This window comes from Numenius arquata, chromosome 4 (assembly GCF_964106895.1).
Source record: "Numenius arquata chromosome 4, bNumArq3.hap1.1, whole genome shotgun sequence".
Lineage (NCBI taxonomy): Eukaryota > Metazoa > Chordata > Aves > Charadriiformes > Scolopacidae > Numenius > Numenius arquata.
In genome coordinates this window covers 39101728-39128385 of record NC_133579.1, presented here as the reverse complement: position 1 = coordinate 39128385, position 26658 = coordinate 39101728, and the positions used below count along the sequence as shown (strand labels likewise).

The 26658-nt window shown below is 36.4% G+C and overlaps 1 protein-coding gene across 4 annotated transcripts in view; it reads right to left on the bottom strand.

Moving 5' to 3' along the window:
* The window catches only part of PTPN3 (protein tyrosine phosphatase non-receptor type 3), a 95778-nt gene that overhangs the window by 37141 nt on the left and 31979 nt on the right, over positions 1-26658 (bottom strand). For 2 of the 4 annotated variants that reach the window (XM_074146115.1, XM_074146117.1), the window contains 5 exons: positions 23075-23163; positions 16948-17011; positions 12618-12790; positions 8257-8391; positions 6687-6863 (listed from right to left, as the gene is read on the bottom strand). In XM_074146115.1, the coding sequence (XP_074002216.1) occupies positions 6687-6863; positions 8257-8391; positions 12618-12790; positions 16948-17011; positions 23075-23163 (638 nt within the window). The remainder of the gene's footprint in view (positions 1-6686; positions 6864-8256; positions 8392-12617; positions 12791-16947; positions 17012-23074; positions 23164-26658) is intronic. The other 2 variants (XM_074146116.1, XM_074146118.1) reach the window with 1 other exon arrangement.

The window sequence follows — 26658 nt, the reverse complement described above, 5'->3', positions numbered from 1 at the left end:
ATGTGTGACTTAAAAATATAAGATCTATAATGCCTCATTTGTCAGTAAGGTTTTCTTGCCGAGTGATACAATACCTCATCACTTAGAAATGTGTTGTACAATAATCTTTCTAAAATACAGGTTAAGCAGAAAATGTCACAGCTAATCTTTTCTGTTAGGCCACTGAGCCTACTCTAAAAAACTACCAAAACTCTTGTTCCTAGGCAGTCTGCTGTTTTAAACCAGACATTTTTGGATTATTTCATTACAGAGAAACTGAATACAGTTCAAGTAGCAAAACCATCCACACAGCTTTATCAGGTTACTTTTTCAAGCCAATAATAGTTATTTTTTCACTTAAAAATAGCACCTTATATACACAGTTAAATTTATATATTCTTACTAACAAATACCCTTCCCACTCAGAAAAGTGTATTCAAAAACATGAAAAAGGGCACTCATAGGGCAAGCAACAACCATATTAATGTGCCAAACTATTCCACCTATAGTATAAAGACATTTTTAAAAAGCACAAGCTATTAAAAATGAATTTACACAAGCAAAAATAAGCTCTGCTCCTCACATAAGGGAGAAATTAGTCCTACACTGGTAACATGAATAAGATTATCCTGAACCACAAAGAAACCTGTTTGTTTCAGTAACCTTTGCTTCTAACACCTTTCTGTCTGAAAGAAACACCAGCTTACTTTAATGAGACAGCATCCAATTAAGAGTCAAGTGTGGGTATTTGTCTTCCCACAATGCCAGATTAAAACCTTAAATCCATGAACAGGGAAAGAGTGGAGGATACTCTTCCCTTTTCATAGGGACTGGCTGAAAGCCATACAGCTCCCCACAGCTGGAGTCTCAGAGTTTAAGAGTATTAAACAACAGTGGTTTTCAGTTTTCATTTTTTGACATTCATTCATTCATGTTCATTTCTCATTTCACTGTGGGGTGTGAACATCTGTATCACACTTCATGCACCATAAGATGCTTGAGAAAAAGGAAAGGAACATATAGGGAAAATTAAAGTTCAAAGCCTCTTAAATACTACTCAGTTACATGTCTAGACTTTCATGGCAAAGCTTGGACTTTGGTATTTTAAGGTCATCAAGTGTTTAAAATGCATATTATTGAAACATTTAAATATACAGATTTTTATTTTACCACAAATAGTTGAACATAAACGTTTTAGTTTACACTAACACTCATTTTAGTAATTTCAATTTTTACTTATTTACTTCAAGGTAAAGGATAAGGTAGTTTCTTTCAATTTTTTTTTCAGTTTTTGTAACAGCTCATCGGTGAAGGATCCTACACGTTAATGACTGGGTGTGATAAACATTACTACATTCCCTATATATTAGCTACTTTTAAAATTTAATTAAAAAAAACCCACAAAACAACAAACAAAAGTCAGTACTGAGAACCAGAACTTGTATGGGGAGTAGGCAATGCAGACAAAAACTTTCAAGACAAAAACTGCTATCTGATACAAGATCAAGCATGTCAGAGTACATGAATACAAAATATAATCAGCCTATTGCCCCAGTTAAAGCCAAATTGGATTTGAAGGTTACTGCTTAAATTGAAGATATTTTGGAATTTCCTAATCTGGCCCCGAAACATGCTTGAATATGACCAATTTTACTGTTGCATTTTGCCCTCAAATGACACATTAGCATACAGATTGCATTAGTGTCACAGAAAGGCATATCAGTAATGATGATTTGTTCCTCTTCCACCAGTGAGGCTTTCTTCATTCCAAATTTGGAAACTCCAGTTGTACCCTTTATCAAGAAAAACTGCAACGGTGGTAATCGTCAGGTACCATGCCAGACTTTAAAAAAAAAAGATAGATAACTGTGATCAAAAAATTCCCTACACAAGTCCATCAGCCAGCCTTTAAAAATAACCAGCTGGGGTTTAAGCCTTTTACACTGAAATGGAAACATTTTTCTCAAAGGTAAGCTCTTTCAGGAGCTCTATCCGGGCTACCTATCAGGACAGCAGATGGTCAGGATCCACTGGATGGATTGATGCCAGGAAGCCTGTTGTTATGACACAACTTTGAAAAAACCCACCAAATTAAAGCAGCTTTTCAGCAGAGATAACTTTAGAAATAATAAAGCCTCATAATATAGTTTTATTTATTTTCTATCTTAAAGGAAAGCCATAAGACTTCATAACTCTTCCCTAATGCATACCTCAGCGCTTAAGGACATCTGAAGATAAGATATGCAACCTCACAGAACAGAGAGGTTTTCTACCTTGCTTAAAATAAGTAAGTCAGTAGCAGCAGTGCTTCAATGAAGAAAATGTAAATCCCTCAAGAAAAACATCTTCAGGAAAGCTGAAGTCAAGACTAGGGAAAGCCAATTTTAACTGAAAAAAAGTTATCAAACAAGTATACTTACTAATTATTATGTTTCATCTCAATATTATTCTTGAAAACATTTTAAAAACAAAATAATAGTAGTAGCATGTGCATATGTATGTAGACATGGGATAAATATAGTAACAGAGTGAGTACAAGATATAGTCAGAAGATTAGATTACCTGTTCTGAACTGGTGAGGCACAGCCATAACAAAAAGTGTGGTATAACACAGAAAGCAACCTATGAGACTTCAGAAGGCTCAGTGTAGGCTCCATGTTTGTGTTAGTGTTAATTTTTCAGTGGCAGTAGGAGTTGGGCAGCAGCAGGGCAACACAGAGGAGAAAGAACTGACAGGGGAAGCTTTCTTCACAAAGGCTGGGGAGACCTGGGCTAAACAAAAGTCCTCTTGAAGTCCTCTTCAGCACTGTCTTTGATGACAGGTTTTGTATGCAGCTGTGATTTGAGATGGTTGGTTTAGATAGGCAAACCTATTCATACCCTGTGAATAAAGCTCTATTTAATATATGTTAATTTGAGATTAGAGCAATTTTTTGTCTATAATACATATGTAATAGACAGCTCCAATCTTTTCTGCAGACACTAATCCAAAAGAGAAAAATGGCTTCTTTTCACGTTGGAGCCTCAAATTGTACTTGAATGTGAAAGTACCTTAGATAATTTGGGTAGCAGAAGCAGTCTAGCTACACCAACACGAGACTTGCAAGCTTGCCCTGGTTTTCTATAGTTCACCTATGAGCACAGTTTGCTCTATTTTCCAATTTTCTTTTTTCCAGTCACAGACTGTAGGATATACCTCAACTTTCAGTTAGACAGAAGAAGGTTCACACAAATTTTAAGACAATCACTATATTCTTCAGGGACACAATATAATAAACGTCAAAATATTCTTGGCCCTTATCTCCAGCATCTTATTTAGAAGCATTTAACAGTGAACATAGTTCTAGCTGTTGACACATAAACACAGTACAACACACTTAAAGAAAAAGAAGAAGAAATATTAATAACTGATGTGTTTTATGCCCTCTAAACTTTAAGAGCTGTTCCACATAATTTGTTTTCTAAATTGTGTACTGTTTTATAGAACGAAAATAGAACTTGATTGATTCCCTTAAGTGAATAAACACAGCAAGAAAAACTATTATTGAGAAAATAATTATACTTTGTATTGCCAGTAGGTAAAAAAGTGTACAGGGAAATAAGTGCAGGTATATGTACTCTGCCAGCAAGGGTGGCTTCTACAGTTCTGATATCCACCAAGGTTCCAACTGTACCTTGTTCGGATTAGGTACACAGTATGTCTTGTTATATAAATTTTAACTATATATTTGTCTCAACGAGCACTGTATCACAGCAGATCAGTTTGAAGGTAGGTCTATCTTAGACCACTTGTTTTAACAAAAGGGACTTAAGACATTACCCAGGGGCTGAAATGAAAGAGGTGAAGACTGTACCCCCACCCCTGAAATGCCAATGACAGCCTGAAAAATAGAGAAGAGCCACATCCCAGGCTAACCGCAGCTTGCAGTCTTGAGCTTCAGACACAGTAAATGAAATTGATGTAAACATATTTAGTTGACAAAAATCAAGCAGCTGCATGATTATAATTAAGATTTGAGGTCCCAGACATAACAATTCAGCAATTAAAAGTCAGCATCTTACAGTTGTTTGCTAGTAGTTCTCAAAAAACTTTCAGATTTTTTTCATATGAAAACTATTCATTAGTTATAATTAGCATTAACTAATGCCTCTTTTGATAGTCTCAGATGGCAGGCTAGGCAGTAAAAAAAAGAGCCTTCTAAAGACAACATATGTTATCAGGACTATGAGAAGCTACTCTTGGCTCTCCTCTAAGGAAAAAAAGAAAACCAGATTTACAATTTCAATAATTTTCCATAACATGTTTCAGTTATGTCAATTCAAATCTACCGAAGTCCATCATGGCAAAAATGGGTTGGTTTTATCAGTACTCTGCAAGGTGATTTATAGTTAATATCTAAATACGCCTGAAGTGTGGCAAAAGTCCAGGACAAGTGTTTGTCCATATTTAATACTGAAGATACACAAAAGTTAAACTCATTTTTTAGAAAACGGATTTAGCTGATAGTTTAAGATTCCCTCTTTCAATAAAGCATTCAGGGAAAGAAAGATTTGACTAAACATATATACTTAGTTTTAATTTACATTTTTCAACAAGGGGAGTGAGGCAAATAATAACTACTGTAAAAATATAAAAGAAGAAAAACTGGAATGTGGACTAAAAAACTCTTGAAAACTTCAGTGTAGAGAAGAAATATGGGTTTTATTTGTATGGTTACTGTATATTTTACCTTAATTGTTAAAAGGAAAGTATCAATGACCATTATACAAAAGTAACAGTACAACAAAGGAACATTCATTCCATGCATTACATTCTCCTTCCAAAACACACTCTTCAAATTTAAATTTGTAAGATTTATGCAAGCACTTTTTCAGTTATCTGCAGAATATCAAATATTATAAACACACCCAAGAAAGCAAGAATACGTTGAGGATAAGACGTATAGAAAATTTGGTTTACATGAGATAATAACAGTAATCGTCTCCACAGTGAGTGATATTACTCAGATACAGCATAGTCATTTAGTGCTAAGAAAACAAATGAACACTATAATTTTCAAATTTAGAACATCCTATTTTCACTGTCTGAGAAGCAGCATAAAAGCAAGCTTTCCAACCCCATTCTCTGTAGGCATAGGAAAGGTGAAACAGGAAGGAAAGGAAAAAAAAACCCACACTACAGGGGAGGAAAAGAAAATGGAAAATAAAAGGAAAAAACCCAAACCCCTACTAAACTGGCAGGACACAATCTGCCAGTCACACAATGCAGCATGGTAGCTTAGTTTTCTGTTTACTGCTTCTACACTCATCATCATCTTTTATAGTCTGCTTATCAGTTTTACTCAGAAAATACTTCTAAGAGTGTATAATCTGTAAAAGTTAACACACAAGAAAGACATAGCTTCCTATCTCTGACTGTTCACAACACCTAGAGGCATCACCTTTTTATATTGTCTGACACTACTAGTGACTACTGACACTAGTAGTACTAAGGTCCTTCTGACTTCTAGTCAGAAAAATAGAAAAACAATTTAAAACACCACAGTGACAAACTCTAAATATGCACATGTTAATTTCTGCCCTACTTTCATAGAAACCTCTCTGCTGTAATGTAGTAACAATACCTAAATAATAAACAATAATAAGTTAAAACTTGAAGAAAACAGTTTAAATTGAATTTAAAGCTACAGTTAGTAGCTGCACACCATCACAGAGGTAGGCGAGTCCTATCAGCTTCCATTAATACATTGCTTCTCAAAACACACCTTGCCTTGAAGTTACTAGGGATCACTAGAAACCATTTTCCTTTTGTAACATTACAAAGGAACCTGTATTTTAATACATAATATTCTCCCCAGCTGAAAGTTTTAAAGTAGCTCTGTTTTCTTTTGGAGACTGAACAATTAATGATTTTTTCCCCTATTTCTGAAGTTAATACTGTGTTAATCTGAAGTTACTCATTAAGAAATGCCTCTGTAAGAGAACAGTGAAGCCACATGTAAAATGTTATGTATAGGCAAACAAATAAGCAGTGTACAAAGATAGATGCTTCAAGCCCTGGAAGCAAACCTAGCAGTCTTTAGAACACTTCAGGGGAGAACAAAGTTGGTTCTCAAGGAATACAGCAAAAGTGCATCAAGGCAAAAGGCAGAGACTGCCTTTAGACTAGCAATCTACAATTCCTCTGAGGAAGAAAAAGATGGATTACTGCTAGCATTATTATGTTAAGTTTACTCAAATGCAGTAACTCTTTCCAACTGATGATGTGGAACATAAGTGAGCTCTTAAAAGAAGTCAATGTCTCCTCCTCCGCACCCCACCCCCCAAAATAAAAAAGGAAGAGTTTATAACAGGTAAAAAAAGGAGTGCAGAAGCTACTAGGAATATTATTAATAATAATTTTATAGATAATCATAAACATTACAGCTATGAAGGCCTGCCTTTATAGCCTCTCTAATTTTATTGAGCTCAACTACTGAGAATTGTTTAGAAATGAAGGGTCGGTTTGTTTTTAACTGGTCATTTTGTATCATAGCATTTGCAGTTCAGCAATTTGTCAAAATAAAGCTTATGCAAACATAAAACTGTTTGAATTCATTTTAATATTATAACCAATGATGACTATTTTATTCTAAAGCTGTTTGGTTTTTTGCTTAGTGTTTTTAAAAAAATCAAAATAGCCAATGAATTGTTTGCAAAGTCCTTACCTCCTTTGTGGACTACGGTTCTGAGAGAACTCCGAATCACTATCCTTTGATGTTGGAGAGCCCTTATACGTATAAAAAACATCCTCCGTTTCAGTAATATAACTAATCTCGTTTGTAAGGTTATCTACAGATGAGTGTCGTGGTTTACGAATTTCATGACGTAGTCTAGGACTCCGCCTTAAAAATAAGGAACACAAACACAAGTTGGAAGTTCATAAAACTATATCAAAGTGAAATTTCTATCCTATTGCAATCTATATCCTGAAATCTTCAAGACAGGTCTATAGGTCTCACTTTAAATAATCAATTTTTAAACATTTTGTATGGTATACTAGGCAATCATCCACTGCTAGGTTCAGTACACTGAACTGATTTGTTTTTTGTCCCCCCTCTAAAATGCTACCTGCATTGTTAAAGTTCTAATCATAGGGTAATTCAGGTTGGAAGGGACTTATGGAAGTCATCTAGTCCAAGCTCCTGCTCAAAGCAGAGTCAACTGAGGTCAGAGCAGGCTGTTTAAGGCTTTAACCAGTCAGATCTCAAAAAACTTGAAGAATAGAGAGAGACTACACAGCTTGTCTAAACAACCACTGCTCAACTGTGCCTCCTCCTAAGTATTGCCAGGCTGTTATTAGGCATCCGGGAAACCCTTTCTTCTCCAGGCTGAACAAGTGTAGTTGTCTCAGTCTCCTCCAGCCTCCTGACTACTTTGATGGCTGGTGGCCTTTGCTGAGCTCGCTGCAGTTTGTCAGTGTCTTTCTTGTATTAAAGGACACAAAAGTGGCGGCAGCATTCTAATAAGGTCTAATGAATGCTGAGTAGAAGGGGGATAAGTCACTTCCCTTTATGTACCATCTACTCTTCTGTTAATACCACCAGGTTGCTCTTGGACTTAGCTGCCAGGGCACACCACATAGCTCGTGTACTGTTTGCTGACTACAAAGATCACCAGGTCCTTTTCCAAAGAGTTGCATCGCAGACAATACTGTTGCACTGAGTTCCTCCTTTCCAGGACTCTGCATTTGTCTTCAGTGAATTTCATACAGTTTCTGTTGGCCCATTTCTCCAGACTATCAAGGTCCCTTTGGATAGCAGCCGCTGCCTCCAAGCGGATTGGCTCAGCCCCTCAGTTTGGTGTCATCTGCAAACTTTATGATCAAGCACTCCATTGCCTCCTCCACATCATAAAGATATTAAGCAGGACAGGTCCCAAGATAGACCCCTGCAATAGTCTACGTGTTATTGGCCTCCAGGCAGAGTATTACCCATTAACAACTCCCCTCTGAGGCCAGTAATCCAACCATTTATTTTAAAAAAAAAACCAAACATCTTGTTGTCCACCCTTTCAGAACATAATGTCTTAACTTGGGTATATTTTGGCAGACATTATCAAAAGCCTTGCTAAAGTTGAGATAAGTGACACCCACTCTTCTCCTGTCATCATACAGGTTCTCAGAATAATAAATTTAAAAAAATATATGTATGTACTACATAATTACTCTGCTACAGTACATACAATTAGAAAAGGTAGGAGGCTGGAAGGTATGGTAAAGGCTGAAACTGGATTTACCAATTAGGGGTAACAGGAGGTGATCGAGATGGAAGGCTTTTGGTCTCTAGATGCTCAACTGATAAAGATCGTCTCATAGATGGGTTCCAAACCATCCCACCTATAACTTTTCTGCAGTACTGGCTGTTTACAGACCTGAAAAGAAATAAAAAAAACTGTATGTGAATTATTTTGCATAGAAAACTTAGATGAAATAAAATATGATTATGAAAGTCAATTTTGTAATTCATGTGTATTAAAGAGTCCCCTGTGCTTATCCCTCCTTACTTATGCATTTGCATTCTCACAGAGCCATTTGCTGTCCTTCACTTGTGGCAATAAAACTGTTCATTAATCCTTGCTACAATGCTAATCAGAAGTCTGGGTAAAAATAACCTTTTCTGAGAGTTATTTTTAACCCAATTGTGTTTAAGAAGATGGAGGGGAAAACAGGAAATTCAGTATGTCCTATTGGCACTGAGCTGAGTGCCTGACAAAACATGGTTTAAATATACAGACAAAAGATTCTAGATGTTCTCCTGTTAAAACTCATAGAAGGGTAATAATTCACTAATGGCTTCACTGAGCACAGGACTACTTTAACCATCTACCTGCTGCCTCAGCAAGTACGAGCTACACTGACCATTCTCTATTTCCAGAAGGAAGTCACAACCGAGTGATGTGTTCCTTATAGGAATAAACCATGAGAGAAAAATCTGCCATGAAAAGGGGATCTCCAAGTCTGGACTGCTTCTTGTGACAAGAACCCAACAAGATAAGGTTTGCATCAGAATCAGAACCTCAGCTAGGAAAGCAATAAAAATAACTTACTAGTGGAATTATACAGCATAAAGAAATTTTTAAAGTACAGAAAAATTGAGATAAACTAACTTTCATGCATCTTTTTACACAGCATTCCAAGATAGACAAGCTGCTCACCCTGAAGTTTACAGGTCTAGAATTTCTCATGGAAAAGCAGCAATTTATGAGTTACAGAAAGACACCTTTAGCGCTCTAAGTCCTGAGCTGTACATAATGGGTGGCTGGGATAGCAGATATGTGAGCTACAGAGCTGAAATGTCTTTATTTTACATAGTATTAAAAAAAAAAAAAAAAAATGTTGTTGATGCTGTGGATATTACTCATGCTAATATCAAAACTTAAGTATGCTTCGCATTGTACTGCTTTTTGTTTATACTAGTAAAAGAGAAAAAGCAACCCAGAACTGTTTTTACATTATGAAGTATTTTACATATCTTTTACATGTTCTTATCACTTACAGGTGATTTATACAACTCAGCAGCCTAATTTAAATGGAATTCCATTGGTATCTTAAGCTACGAGAATCCAGAAGGGTACAGAGATGTGCAAATAAGAAGTTGTACTAAAGGGCTGCAAGAGTTCAACTATTTGAACTGATGCAATAAACAGTAGGGTATCTGCCTCGCATGACTATAAAAGAACATAGTACAAGAAAGCCACAAATTCCAGTGGAAAACTTATGATACTTAAGGTGGTAAAACCTGAATGTAACCCTCTTCAAAGCTGACAGAAGCTGGATGAAAATAATTATTGAAGACAAGTCAACCTTAAAACCTCCAGGGTTGTATGGTGTGGTTGGTGGGGGTTTTGAAGTTTTTGTTTGGTTGGTTTTGTTTGTTTTACTCAATAGAAAGTTCTTCTCCCTCTCACATTGGAGAAAGCAGAAACCCTTTTTTCGTTGCGCAGCTTCTACATGAGCTCAGCGCCACCCTTGAAAAGGAACATGGAAGCTTGTGTTGTCTGTCACAACATTCCACAATCACAAACAAGTAGGAAAGTAAGTTTTCAACATAAGACAGACAACTTCAGAAGTGACTTGTTCACACCTTTTCTTAAATCTTTTGAGAAAATAATTTGCTGAGTGACAGTGACTAAATTGATAGGAACTACCGAGTGTCTTCCAAAACTATTGTTACCTCTTATGTACTTTAACAGTCTCTGATAGTAAAGGTTGCTGAGTCATTTCTGCCTCATGTAGATCCTAAATTTCATGTTTGCTGCTGGCATAAATATGGCCAAAGAATGCATTAGTACAGAGGATATCATTAAGCTGATGGAAAATACCACAATGAAAGTTGTCCCTAAAGATTTCTTAAAAGCCTAAATAAGCAATTCACCAGAGAAAATGCCTCAGAACATGAAATTACTCAAAAAGTAGTCTTTCTCAATAACTCAGTTCAACAATGAGAACTATCCTGCATCTTACAGGCTATTAAAAATTTTAACAGTAAAATTTGTAAAAAAATCCAATGTTTTGTAAAAATTGGAATGATACTAAACTAGTATCCTTTGGAACTTGTAGTACTGTTTGCTTTCTTAACATTACAAGGGCTGAGCCACGCCTGTGTGTGCATGTGTATATACAAGCGTCAAGATTTTGAATCTCTTCGCAAATTTGAGAGAAATAAAGGACACCAGGACATGACAATCCCACAAGCTTCGAGAGAGTAATCTCCTCAATACCTTCACTATAGGAAGAACACGCTCATATAACTCCATAGAGGAGTTAATTCTCAAAGCACAGATCTGTAAAATGCTAGAAAATTAGATTACGGTTCATACAACTACTTGTTTCACTTGCTTCAGCTATGATCTAATACCAGGTGAAAATATGGAGTTCCACTCCAGTAGAAAACATTCTATCAGCCTTCTTACTGTTGGTCAGCCCTCATGGGCTAAGTGCTCCATTTACAAGCAATACTAGTCCACTCGGTATGAATTTCTGCAGTGGCTAAAGAGACAAGACAGTATGAAAAGTCAGTCAGCCACCAAAGTCGGGGAAGCTTTTTGAAGTATGATGACAAAACAGGAAAGAAAGAATCAGTCTGACAAATTAAGTCTAAAGTTAAACTGTTAAGGGAACACATTACAAAAAAAACCAAAAACACACACTACCCACAAACAAAAAGAAAACAATAAAATACTTCTCCAAAAATCAGAACAAGCAGGTTTCTAGAGTCTACAGAGACTATGGATGATGAGACAACCAAAGAACCCTCCAAAATGTCGTATTTGGAGAAGACAATGACGTAAGACTTTCTTTTTCATTCACTATTGATATGAAATATTTTTGATGTGTTTCATGACAATTTTTTTCAGGGGTGGGATGGGGACAGGACAGGGATGAGACGATGATGACATGTGACATGATACATTTGTAGCTGAATTGCTGATAAATGAAACAACAGAACAAATCAATATAATGAAGTCACTGAGACTGATACATAAAAAAAAATAAATCTAAAAGCCTCTAAGATGAAACAGCAGAACTACTTGAGTATAACCTCCCACTACTTGAGTATAACCTCCCACTTTAGTTATTTAATCTACTCAAGATTTGAAAAAGACATTTGCCAAGGTACCTTAAATGGATAAAGACATTAAGGAACTAGAGAATGGGGTCCTCACTTGGAGGAATTACCTGTTCACTTGTGACATAAAAGAGAGAATAGGAAAAAAGGTTTTAGATTTATAGTGGAAAAAAAAGATCAGTGGTGAAATCTTAGAGGGATATCTGTTGGGGGCTCTTCTGTTCAACATATTCACTAGCGATCTAGAGAAAAGAGTGAACAAAATTTGCTGAAGATATTAATCACTGAGGATGGCAAAAATAAAGGTCAATTGTGAAGAAATGCGGAAAGATGTTACAACGTCAAGTGACTGGCAGGTGAAGTTTCATGAAGTTAGGGCCCAGTTGGTGCACATGGGAAAGAACAATCCCAACTTCATACAGCAAAATCAAAGGCTCTGAAGTGTTACTTTCAGGGAACTAGATCTCAGATACCACTATGAAACTACCAGCTCCATGACTAGCAGAACCCAACGAGGCAAATAAAAGAAGTGTCACAAAAGATATCACAAGATACCTCGGTTACTTGGATGGGACAAAGTTTTTCATCTCAATGCCCTTAATAAGTGGTTGGTATCACACACTCCTGAAATCACCTTAATATATTAAACAGTGTGTATATGACATTAACGGGGTAAACAGTTCAAAACAAATCTGTTCTGCAAATTCTTTCATTGGATCATTAGTTACATGACATTTTTACTTTCTAGCATTTTTCTACCTCAAACTCAAATAGCAAGTTGAAACAGTACCAGTAAAACATGCTTATATTCACATATCTTTTAAGGAAATTCTAAGAAAAATTCCATTGTAACAACACGACATTGCAGAAAGCGAAAGCACAGCTATGTAACTTGTCAAATCGTTCACATACAGACTGGAACACAGCTGTGGGCAGAACCGATCTCTGTTGCTCCAACTTGAGCTATCACTGACACAAATCCTCCCCTTCCCATCACAAAGCAAAACATTACTTTCACACAATACTTACTTTGCTGGGTTTCTAGAACCCAGGGTCCAATAATGGGACAATATCTTTTTTTCATGAGGTAGTGATTTCTTTGCCTGAAAAAATGTGTGATGGTCTACACAAGATTTCCATAGATTTTTGCATGCTCTGTAATTTAACATGTTGAAGGCAACAATATGCTCTCTGGATTCGTTCTGCAACGGTAAGAAATACCACGTTTCAATATATGCAAGCAGATCAAACACAATAAACAAGCTCATAAAACAATAAAAACTAATTAATAAAATCAATTTTAGCTTAAATAAGAAAAATGCTTTTGGGGGGAAAAAACCAGCATACAGTGGATTCTGAGCTAGAGATGGCCAAAACAGCCCTGTGTTTATATGAAATTCTAAACTGCAAAGTGGACATTTTAAAAGTTTAAGTAATACTGGAAAATTATTAAGTTTTTCAGTTCCTAATCTTTACAGTATTAATGAAATATTTAAGTCTAGAGTGGTAAATATTCTGTATTTCTGAGCATAATATTTAACAGTTAAATATAGTTTCAGGTTTCCAGTCAGATCTTGACCTCCTATGACAAACAAAATTCTTAAACATTCCATTAAGGCTGCAATGTAGAAAGGAAAAAACCTCTCAATCTTTGAATTCAAACACTTCACGTAAGGCTTTAATTCAACAATGTCCTTTCAAGAGCCATAGTATGCAAAAAGCATCTGCTTGATAGTCTTTTAGAAGATATTGAAGATGTTAACATCTTGGGGGAAAAGAAAGCTGCGACAGCTCTGGAGCTGCTTTCTGGGTGGGTAACATGAGGACACAATGAGGAGATCAAAAGGAAGCATAATACAAATCTTGCATGTCTTCCTATAAACTCTTACTTGTAACTTCAGTGCCAAAGTGCTAGTGAAACACAGGTGTAACAGTTGTGCCACCCACATTTATGCCCTCACCAACTGTAGCACTTGTTGAGCTATTTCAGATCCCAAGAGTTTTGCACAAGATATAGCTTTGGTTAGTTAATATAGTTATTGAAGCAAAGAAAGTGGAATGAAGAGTAAAACAGAGGAGAAAGGAAGATAACGTACGACCTGAGTTAATTGCTATCACAGCTCAGCACTTCAGTGAAAAAAAGCAAGTTTTCCATTTCATTGCCCATCTTTTCCAGCTGCTCTGAATTATGACTGAATTTTGACACCTCAGCATACTCACTAATAGGCCCACCTTGCAAGTTGTGGTATTAGATTGATGCAGCATTTTAAAGAAGAAGAGCGTTCTAGTGGGATCCAGGGATCTAGTGCCTATCATGTCTCTCAACTCAAGTTCCAAAAAGAATGTTTTAATAGTTATCAAGAAGCAAGAACTAGAGAAATCTGTGACCATTAAAGTAAAGGGAACAATTCTCAATATCTAAAGTGAGTCTCTTGCTATTTCAGCATCAGAGAACTTTGATCAGATATATGCCCATTCTATTCACAGAGAATTTTAAAGTATCTACAGCATAGCAAGTAAACACATATTTTAATACACAAAAAATAAAGTTGTTTTTAAGCACTAGATAAGCACACCGGATATAAAGTTTCACTGCTGGAAGCTTTAAAATGTTGCCCGCAAACCAGCATGGTTCCTATTCCTATCTTAAATCTTGCACGCTTCATTAAGTCTACATATCCTGAGCTTTTATAGCATCAGACATTCACTGATTCATCAGTCTTGCTCCTCAGCCCTTATGTAGCTCTTCAGTAGAAACAGAAATATTGCACACTTCTATCAAGTAGCTGATCAACTGTCTGAGGCAGTGAGAGGGTAAAAGCAGGTGAGTAGCAAGGAGGTAGTGAGATAAGGTGAGTCTTCAGAACAGGGTCATAAGGAAAGAAAAAAGGAGTAAGAGAAAGAAGGAGAATAAATCAATGAAACATGGCATGTCCCAGATGACTGCAAATTCATAGCCTTTGAGAACTTTCTGCAGATTTTTGCAAAGAAATCCACATATGGCATAAAAAATCCTGAAATGTTACAGCACTGTTGCCATCTTTAGTAAAATCTTGCCTACCAATATGTAGTATCTGCTCTGCTTTCCCTACCTTCTTCCATCTTCCTTACTTTCAGCCTCATTTACCTATTCCCTCCTGCACTTCCAAGCAAAAATCTGATAAATCCAAAAACTGACATGACCTCAGTCATCTGCCCACACAAACCCCTCAAGCCAGCCACCATTCTGGAGAAAACCCCTAGTAGTCCAGCTGCCCCCTCACTCCCATTGCACTGCAACGGCAAGCTTCAGAGCTGTAACACTAAGTACTGCAGGGATGCGGACTTGCTGTCCTCAATTTCAGGCACAGGGGGCTAACTGACAAGGGTGGATATATCTGGAGATTTAATAGCACACCTGGTCTGCTTTTTCATATCTACTGAGAAAGAGTAAAAAGGTCACACAGCTGGCCTACAGTTGTAGCTCTCTAAGCATGATACAGTGTGCATTACTGTAATCTCCATGAGTTACGAAATAAAGAACTATGATCACTTAAGAGGAGATTAGTTAAAAGAATCAAGAGCCCTCAACTGTCACTATTTAACAAAAGCTTCACTGAACAAATTTTGAGAATGTTGCCCTCTTCAAATGTGACACCAAATGTGACACATGAAATGTCTCCAGAAAGAGAAGTTCAACTTTTGACAGCAGTAAAGTCTTTATGCAATGAACACACATATTTCACATGATCTTTGAGTGCAGCAACTGTTATATATTGACACTTTATTCCTCCATATTAAAAAAAAAAAGTACGCTCATTTTACTATCCATTGTTACTAACCAGTCTCAGAGTTCTCTTCCTACACTTATTCTCACAGACACATTTGGAAATTGCTGTCAGTTGTCAATATTTGCATACTTGAAAATATTTTGCATTTAACAGGACTCCTTACCAGTGATTTTTAGTCCTCAAACCTAGAAGGCGGCAATGCCTTTGAGTGTCATACAATTACACTGAGTGTAATGCAAATACAATTACACTCACAAGATAGTGGAATGCTTTGCCAGCCTTTTATTCATACGGTGAAATACATATAAATAGTATATTTAGAAACTTACAGCTTGCAGAAAACTTAAGACCCCCTCTATGTATGGAGGACACACTCTCTCAGAACACAGGTGCCTTTGTGCATGCTATGAGTGCACTAGTGTTTACACAATCTCAAGATACTAACTTTGTGTACCTAAGAACCCTGAAAATTAAGAACATGTACATACATGCACACTCCTTAAATCTGGGAGATACCCACCAATCTGGGAGTCAGGAGGTTGAAGGGGGCTCGTGGGGAGAAAAAAGAAAAGAAAAATACTCTCCTTTTGGGTAAAAAAACCACCTCCCTAGCAATCAACGTTCAGCAGACCCTATAATTGACACAGGTCAAGAGGTCATCTTGTAACATAGCTCCTAGCAGTTTAAGAACTCATTTACTATAAGAACCTTCATAAAGTTTAGGTACAAGTTAACACTTACCTTTTACTATTTGAGTTCTGTCCTCAACTGAATTAAAGTATCTATATACCTGTTGGTCACTAATTTCCCTATTTTTTCCCCTGTCATATTAAATATTTTCTTCCTCAAAAGATAGCTTAATTTATCTGTTCATACTGTGGCAGTACAGCATTGTAATAATTTTGTTCTATTAAATAGCTTAATATTACCACCGTTCTGCAAAAAGCACACCGCATTATGAATACTACTCTTAAATTTTCTATTGTACATCAGTTTTGTCAACTATCTTCACATACTTTGCCAACTTCTAAAGTGCTCCATGTTACATGCAGCAGGAGATGCACTATTTCCATTTCCAACCTCATGTCTTTCAGGCGCAGAACTGTCCTTTTCTCCAGGTATCTTCCTTTTGCCCAGAACTCTGAGCCACAGAAGTAGAAGGGACCCCACACAATCCTACTAGATGGGATAAGCAGCTGTTCAGTAGATTCACTGCAGTGATGCACTCTACTGGGCACAGACAGCATCAAAGAAAAGACCAGCAGATGCTCGCAAGAATCAGGATTACAAACTAATTACAAAATACTGGAGAAAGGATGAAGATCTGCTTTTCCCCCAAGTCTGCAAGGGGGAAGAAACCTGCATGGGTCAGATATAGTCCAATAGACTGAATGTGAAAAGATTCCATGCTGGAAAGGAAACAAAAATGGGAAACAGAGCAAGCATAGAAGGACCACAATAGCAAGGGCAAGTTAACAAAACAGAATTTCAAAGACAAGTTAACACAATAGAGCCTTTTGTTATGTTAACATTTAAGGCAAAAAAAAAATTGAATACGAACACTTGAGTAAAACGAAATGACTACTTACATGTTTTTGTCGTTGTTGTATAAAAAATTTTTTCCTTTTAAAGGAAATTTTTAATATGTTCACCCTAAAAGAAAGAAACAGACTATGAAATAATAAACAATGTTTAGAGGGGGAAAAAATGATGAAAAATAATACTATGTACAGCAAGCCTAAATGATTATAGCTGTTAAACCGTCAATTAAAAATATGTAGCCATCCCCTGTATTGAGTGACAAATAGGTGTCAAGAAACTCAAAGCAAAAATTTTAGCAAAGGTCTTTTAAAATTGAGATTCTTCCTCATTTACTCTTTAAATAGCTCATAGCAATTCTCTCCCACCAAATCTATTCTTGAAGCAAAAACTTGATGACATCCTTTACTAAGCTACACAAATGTTAAATGTGTCAAGTTTGTATAACTTAAGAATCATACGACAACTGTGACTACAGGAACAAAATTTAAGACCCTAATCCTGCTTCAGCAGGGGAGTTGGACTAGATGATCTATATGGTCCCTTCCAACTCTAAAAAAAATTCAGTGAAATTCAGTAATGACACAACAAGGTTGGTCATACAACACCTGGAATTTCCCAGAGACTTCACAGAATTGGATTCATAATGTGAAAAATATCATGTACTTGTATTAATAACTAAACAGACATTGTAGTTAAAATCATGATTGTAGAAGGATGAAAACTGTAAGAATGAGTGTTAATATATTTTTCAATTATTAACATTGCTGCATAATTTATGCGGTAATTTTATACAGAACTGAACACCTCTATTCCATATATACATAGTATGAATAAAGATTTTTTTAAGGTAAGGATTACAGTTGGAATTGGTGCTCAAGCAATTTTCATTTTAATTATGCTTATCAGCTTTGCTAAATTAAACAAACTTTTAGGTACCCACGCACCTTCCTACAGCAAAACAAGACTTGTCTAAAATACCCAAATTTTCTCTACAATACTTCTACTTCAATAACTGAAAACTTACACATTTTGAAAAAAGGAATCTATGATTAGCTAGAGTCATATGGATGCCTTGGGCAAGCTATTTAAGGTCTGATCAAATCATATCTGCCTGAAAACCACCATACACACATCATGAAAGGGTTTTGGAAGGTTGTTGCTAAAAGTCTCAGAATAGTCTCATCATCTGATAATGTTTCACAGCACCTTAGATCTCATCAGGTATGAAATATATAATCCTCTCAGTTCTTACCACAGTTTTTGCATCACTCCCAGCAAGTGGAACAATGGCATAACATTCATTCCCCATCTGCCCATGACAGAGATGTACTTTAATTATAGAGCAGTGTTCCTCATTGGTGTATTTGCCAGTTACAAACAAGAAAGGAAGGAACAAGGAACAATCCCCCACACAAAAGAGGTGGAAAACTGAGTGCGTGCCCATTTCTGAAAACACTTTTCTTCATCAACTACAGTACCACAAAGAAATAAGAATTTCATTCACAACATTCTTTGGTGACCAGGCAAATTGTTGTGCAAGTTACTAGAAAGTTTAAATCATATCCACCATTCCTGTCAGGCCAACTCTTGAAATACTCGTACCGTTTGACTTGCTACCTCAAATGGTAATTATCTGTACTGCAGATCTAAAAGTTCTGTATTCTGAACTTGCCAATAAGTCATATAAGCTTTCAGTTGCATGCAACTCATTTATATACAAATCTGTTCTTAATCCTAGTGCTGCTCTGCCTGAACTAGTACCACACAAGTTTTGCACTTCTAGTTCCTTCTTAACACATTTCTTGACTTAGATTAAAATTCAACATATAAATTTTTTGAGTCATTCTCAGCTTACACAGTTGCTGTCACAGTCTGTTTATACCCTAATATAGAGCCAGCAGAAACGTAAGACACAGAAAACTAACCTTGCAGACTAAGCAAAACCCCTTCCATCCAACAATGAAAAGGTAGGCAACATCCAAAACCACAAAAACTCTCTCAATGCCTCCCCTCTTTTTTTTTTTTTAAAGATGATTTACTTCATGACCACATAATCACTTCAAGTCAAATCACGGCTTTAAATCTCTTTATTTTGACTCTCCTTTAAGTAGAGCATCCCTCTCAACTCCATTCATTCTTCTTAAAGTACAACTAAACTTATTTAATACACTGACAAAGAACATTTGATAATCTGACAGTTTTATTTAACATTAACTAAAAACCATTTGCAATGTTACGCCTACAAGTTGAGTGAATGTTCGCATATAGCACAATGCACAAAAAAGTCCAAGAGATTAAGGTATCAAAGTATTTCAATTTAACATGCGCTTGAAGATGCCACATCCAAAACATGATCTGAGTAGAATGCAGTTATTTGTATTCTAACTGGTGGCTCGGCTGCCCTTATCAGTCACCAATAATCTGTCCAGTGACTATGCAACATTCACAAATGATTAAATTTCATGGTTTACTTGTAAAATGCTCAATACTTGTAGCATATTAGTAATGATACATCTTTTGGGTCCTGTCTTCCTGTCATTCACAAGAGTCAAAATAGATTTGTCACTTACTGGGCAACAGAATTATTCATTTCCGATCAAATTGGCAGTTCTGTGCTAGCACTTAGTACTAATAGTTGGTATTTTTGTCTTGAAGCAAAAATGTTTCTGTAGCTGAAAGTCTTTAACATTGGAAGATTCAGCCTGAAAGGTGCTGTCAAATTTGCTATGAAAGATTCTGTCAAATTGGTTTTTAAAATGTTAACTAGCAATGTGGAATGCATTCCTCTAGCAATTTCTCTGAAGTTTTCAAAGCAAAGAAACTACATACACTGAATAGCAGTTAATACACAACTTTAATTGCTGCTGATGTAGAGAGTGCTTGCATGTTTTTGCCATTAAGATAATATTTTACTTCCAAAATGAATTTTGAAATTATCACATAACAGTTGAGCACCCTCAAGAATAACTTTCCGGAGCATATAAAACACTGCATTAAAGCCAGAGTTATTTTTTAAACCTGCCTTGACTTGCATTGCCTCTGACTGATCAGTCAGCTCCTTACGTAGGTTGCTTTGATTGAAAATCCTCCTTTTGCCAAGGAAGTACTCTCTCACTGTCTCTGTTCCTGAAAACTTTTGGTCCCCTTTGACTGCTACCATATGGCATAGTTGTATTGTTGTCATTCACTAGTGCTGCACAGTATTTTACTTAGTTTTGGAAAGAGTGCTTTGGTGGTGTTTGCTGCCACCTTGAGTTCTACCACGTTTATGGTGAAGCTTGTTCAGCCGGTAGCAAAAACTACTTACTAAAAATGGTGTTGCATAAAAAGCCTAAATAGTATTTGAATTACCTGAATGGGTTTGTGTTTTTCTGTTGGGTTTTTTTTTTTTTTTTTGCATTCTCAGAATCTCCTTATGTGCACACCTTCAGCCCAAACAAGATACATTAAAATTCAAGGCATTACAGAAATATATTGTGCTTTGAAGTCTAAAAAGAAATTGAAAGTTTACAGCACAGGCTAGTCTGCTCCAGTGACTTTCCTTGTTTGCTTGTTTTCAGGAGGCAGGGAATGGACATTATTCCTGCATGAAGAATTATGACTAACTCATTCAAGAAGCCAGAAACAAAATATCAAAAAGTTATCCCCTATGTAGGGAGTATTTGCTCCTTTCAAGTTAAGATGATATTTTTTAGAGAGAGAGAGAGAGTAGGAAAGCTTGGAACAATTGTATTAGCTGTCAGCCTACACCTCATATTTCAGAGTGGAAAATATTTGAACTGAAAAAATCTGTGGGCTTCCCCTCCCCCCCACATTTCCTTTCGTAAACAAGAACAGATTTTTGTAAATAATGTTTTAGCACCTCTGTTTTATTCCCATGCGCTCTCCAAGAGTAAAAGTAGAACAGGAAGTTGTGAGTTTCTCCTGTCTTGTGTGCTACAAAGCTCTTTCCCTTCCCTAAAAATCATATAGTCCTGGATTTTAAAATGCCATCACTATGGTTTTCAGGATTACTATTATTCATTCATACCTTAGGTCACTAAGTTGGCACAAAACGACTTGTAGAAGATAAAAAATGTGCCTCCAGCTGGCAGTTTTTAAAACCTGCAGCTGTTTAATGAAGCTGAGAGACTGACATATGAAAGGACAGAGCTCAGGGCACAAAGATAAAAGGTAAAATTTTTTTATGCTTTAGTGTGCACTAGATATGGAAAAATACAAGATGTCACTGTGCTATATGAGACCATTATTGACATACATTTAAGGATGGTTACAGCACATCCAAGTGAGTTGAAAGACAACTCAATGCAAAGAAAAAATAAAAATCCAGAGACTGTGCAGTACATTTTCCACTAAAAATAAACTGAAACCTATTTTATTGCTTTACCATAGGAAATACCTGCTAGGTTGGGTTCATAATGAAAGGATAGAATGACTCAAGCATTTATGGAATATTGCTAAGCAGCACCTTTTTATATAATTAAGGAGCAAAAAGCAAGTACAATCCATTAGAAAGCACTTTTCTGTCATTGTCCCAGTTTGAAGTAAAACCAAACCAATTTTGTGTTCTGTAACTTTACATTCTAGCTAGGCCTCCTCTAACTGTCTGAAATTAACAGCATATTGTGGAGAAAACTGCTCATTCTCAGAATCATAAGACCAATGTTTGTGCTCCATGCCAAGGAATGGTATGCAGGGAGGCCCTTGCTTATACTTACTGCATAACAACCAAGGTCAGCCCATTTTCGTTATTTGCCCCCTTAGAGGGTCGGAAACGGAAAAAACGTAGAGGGGTCACATCGGTGTGGAGAAGTGGACAGGACAGGTGACCCAAACCTGACCAACTGGGGTATTCCATCCCATCTGCCCCATGCTCAGTATAAAGGCTGAGGGATCAAAGGGTCAACCCCCTTCCTGCGATGGCCAACGTCCAGGGACGACTCTGTCTGTTCATCTGCCTTTGATCCCGATGTGTGTGTTCCTGACTCCAGAGCTGGAATCCAGTTCCCATCCGTCGCTGACTCCAGTCTGGGACTTTCCCAGTGCCTGCTGGTGATGTGACTGTCATCCTGGGAGCTTGATACGGTTTTGTATATATTGTATCTATTTCATTATTTTCTCCTTTACTTTTATTTTAATATTAATTCTTCATTAGTTTAGTTCATTCTAAACTTCTGAATCTCCTTATCTCTCTCTTCCCTCTCTCTTTTGGAGGGGCGGGGGGAGGGGGGAGGGGAAGGGCCATCTGTCTGGTTTCGGTAAATTTGGCTGAAACCACGACAGTCATGATTAAGAAAATGTTCTCCAGCAAAACTATTACAAATTATAAGAGGAAATTATGCATAACATGATAAAGCCAAAAACTTTATCAAGTATACAAAACAAATTCATACTTAATTTGAAAAAGAAAGAATGGAAAAAATTATTTCTGATCCAATCCAAAAACTTTAAGGAATGATCCAGCCTCCAAAGAATTTCTAATTTATGTTATAATTTTCAGTATGGTATAAATAACAAAGCCCATAAATACTATAAATGATTATACCTTAACTAATTTCTAATGCCCTTCACATTAGACATCTTCTGCACATTGCTTCTTTGTAGTGATTATTTTCTATAGCACTATTATGCATTTGAATGCAAAGGTCTCTCCCTCAGCAACTTCAAAACTTGTTAACATCATATAGCCTTGTTTAATGGCATGTAAAAATTTGTCTAAATTATATTATCCTAGTTCCAGTAAATCTGAAACTCCAAATAACTCATTTTACATTTCTCTTCCAAGAAGCAAGTATCTTCTTCCAGAATGACAAGATGAAATGATCAGACCAATAGCTGTTGAGCTTTACTTGGAATACAGATTAAAAAAATATATATCTTATTTGCTATAACAGCAGCAATCTCTAAGACCACAGGGTCCTCCTACTCATGTACTGAGACCTGTATGTGAATTAACTTGAGCAAGACTTCACACAGTGCAAGGAGTCCAAAAGTCTCAGAGAATTAAAAGCCTAGGCAATAGGTTTCATTTTTATCCCAACGCAAGGAAATACCATGATATCCCAATAAAGAACAAGTTTATGTATTGTAAGCTTCTTTGGAATAAATGTTAAAACAAATGGAAATAAGTTCAAAAAGATCAGACATATTTTCTTTACTAGTAAAGGAATTTACCAGGGATAGAAGCTTGTGCAGATGAGTTTTCTATACACAGCAATTCCACCGGATGCAATCCCAATCATAAGATCTAGGTTATGGAGATCCTGTAAAAAAAACCAAAAAAACCAAACCCACAAACTTTAAGAATTCAGAAGCAGTTTGTCCCATTTATCTACTTATAAATTCATTTATAAGTTTTCTATACTTAAATTGCTACTCCCGAGGCAAAAATTTTATCACATATTTGGATTTTTTATCTTTGCATCTCTTTCCTTCAACATATTATAAACTTCCACTCATTAAAACAAGTTACAACGTTCATCTTAGTACACTAGATGTTCTTTAGGTCAGTATCAGACTAAAGTTTCAAGTACAGCCGTTAACAAATTAACCATGGGAAAAAAGTTTAAGTACTTTCCAAGATCAGTCAGGTAAACGTCATAGAATTTTGAGAACTGACCACAAATATCCTCATTCTAAGCTGTTTAAAAAGACAAAGGAAATAATTCCTTTTCCAAAAAGGACCTTTCCAAAAAGGTCCTATCAACAAAGACTTGGCAGGAGGTGATCACAATTCTGCATATAAGAGTATGCTAGAGGAATATTACATGAATATCGGATACACTGAACTGAACCTATTGTTAACTAAAACAAAAACTGTGCATTAGATCAACTGGAAAAATGCATCCATAAATTTACAATCCTTTATATGTATTGAGATACTCAAGAGAAAACACATGCTTATATATAAGCAAACACTTGGTCAATTTGACTCTAAACCCAAAGTGGTGTTACAAAAGTTAACAAATCTTGACTTCCTTATTCTCTATGATCAACACATACTAATACATTATTACACAAATTTCTAAACAGAGCTGAACACATGCATAAATCTACATGTAAGTGTAGAACCCACTGGTTAAAACATCAGGTTTGACTCATAAGTAGTGTCAGACTATTTTGTAAAGGATGGCCAAGGATAATAGATTCTCTAAAAGCCTTCAGTAGCTTAGCTGCTCCTCTAGATGGTAGTATGTGTTCAGTTAATATACAGTTGTCTTCTATGACCAACCCGAATTTCTTTATATTGGTAGAGTACAGAAGAATAGAACAGATAGAATAGAACATGTCCTCTAACAATACCATGGAAAGTCTACAATAAATCCTTTAAAAATAGTTGAAAAGAAGCATGATACAGGCATATGAATGGATGAAGCTGAACCTACTTCGCAGTGTGCTTTATAAACCTCCAGTGAAATACACAACAGTCCATAGAGAATAAGCATAACCTATTTAATACATAATGCATTAAAACTGAATACTGACAAGATGAGAGGAACACCAGTCCTATCTCTGAGAATATAATAAAAGAAAATCATTAGGTAGATAGCAGTCCAAATACATTTAACGTCAAGGTAGCCCAGAAACAGCTGAAATTATTCATAATCCTCACAACCTTCTGCCCCACTTTACCAAGAACTGCTGCTAGAGGAGCTAGTTAAATCTCCATCAGAAGAAGGTCCCAAACCGCTGGTTTATGCCAGCGTATTACAGGAATCCAGAACTGACTCCCCTTTATTTTAATACTTGGGGAGAAAACTGAGATATTTCAGAAGATGAACTGCATGTAATTTAGCTGCCCTTGCCATGACACAGTCAACCTAAAGCAGGGCAGAAACCTGTATTATTAGCACTTGGAGCTTAGTCCAGGTTCCTGCTTTTAAAAATCAGCACTGGGAAGAAAAAACAGCTTTGGGAGAAAAAGCTGGAGACCTACACGATTTAGCAGAAATAAAGGATTATCTAAACACGTGATAGGGATTAATTAGGCTAAACTACTCTACTTTCTCTGGGAGATTTGTAAGAACAAAGTTCATTCCCCAACCCCCTTTGTCCCAGTCCAAAACACTAACCTCCCATGCTATTTGTTATGTTCAATTCTCTTGTGTTAAACCTAAGAAATTTGAAAACAAGAGTTTGGACTACCATAAAGAAAGAGGGTCTCACAAAAGAAAGGTGATGTAGATGTGCAGTTATTTCCCTTTCAAAACATCTATTCTGTTAAATTGCAAACTGAAAAATAACATGCCTATATTTTTCTCTGTTTCTTTATAGAGATAATAATAGATTATAAAGATAAAAGTGATCTTGCCAGGCATCTAGCTAGTTAAGTACTGAATCACATTTGATTTCATTCACAATTACCATCTGGATATGGAAATAATACGGATTCTACAAAACTTCCTATTTTTGTCTCTGAGTAAAAATGAAAGATGAGTTAATATCAAACTAATTATTGAGTCGATGAGATAGTGGTCCAGAGTCAAAAGGAGGTTAGGAATTCAAGAAATCTCAATACAGTTTTAAAGGTATTGAATTCGCTCTCCTGAGTTTCCTGCTACTATTTCATTTTTGAATACTACAATTTTAGCAGTTCAGACATCCTCAGAGAAAAGCAGAAGTGTTTCAGATGCAAACTGAGCTCAGATTAATTCACTAATGGAAGTTTCATGTTTAGCAAGTTGCTAAAAAGAAAGCTCACACTCAATTTCTGCACAATATTTAGCTCTGTACCATAAAACATTAAAATTAAGAAAACCAGATATTTATCTGCTCTTCAAGAAACATTATCCAAAAGTATCCCATTCTCAACTACTAGCACAGAATTCAACTCTTACCTGGTTCCTCTGCATACACAATCTAAGAGGACTAAGACTATTTTACCAGCAAAGAGCTGAAGCATAAAGATCTACAGAGATAAAGCCTTTCAAAAAGCCACAGTTTAACTAGTCCCTGCTAGATCTGTTCAAATTGCTGGGATCTGACAGATCTGGAGGGGTGATTTAAGAGCATTACTAAGGAGGGGGAGGCTATCAGGAGGCATGGCAAACATCCCTGCCAAAACTGGGGTATAAACATGGTATCCTCTGTGAAGCAGCAGCATATTGGGGGGGGGGGGGGGGGGGGAGTATCTAACCTTTGCTACAAGCTTCAGAAATAGACTTTCACATTTCAGAAAACTGTCATTTACAGCCAACATAGGCTACCAGCTGAGATCAAATGCTGAGGAGTATTCTTCCGCAGGACTGCTACAGGAAAGGCAAAGCACTCAGCAAATGGAAGGCTATCTACCAGAAGACCATGCCAAGAATGTCCACTCTGACATAATCCAGTGCTGTCACTTATCTTATAGGCCTTCCGGAGCATAGTCAATGATAACGTGTTGGTTGAAAGGTTCGCCTCACGGCATTCAGTCCAAACAATGATTTGTAAATGAAGTTTTGGAAGTACAAAACTTCAGAGACAACCAATCACATCTCTACTAATAACCCCCCACCTCAGCTTTCAGTGATTTACAGCTAGAGGATTTCCTGGATCAGAAGCTTTTTGTGTGTTTAATGGACTCCAGTGAATCATTCTTCCACTGAACTGCCTGACTGCTCTTGATGCATATTTCACCCTGATTATCCATTAAAATAGCAGTAATCCCAAAGCTCAATTGCAGCCATATGGAAAAATTCCTTTTGCTTAAACCTGTCTCTTTCTAGGGAGACTGAAGCTCCTTAAATCTTTCACTACCAAAGCAGGAAAAAAAATGA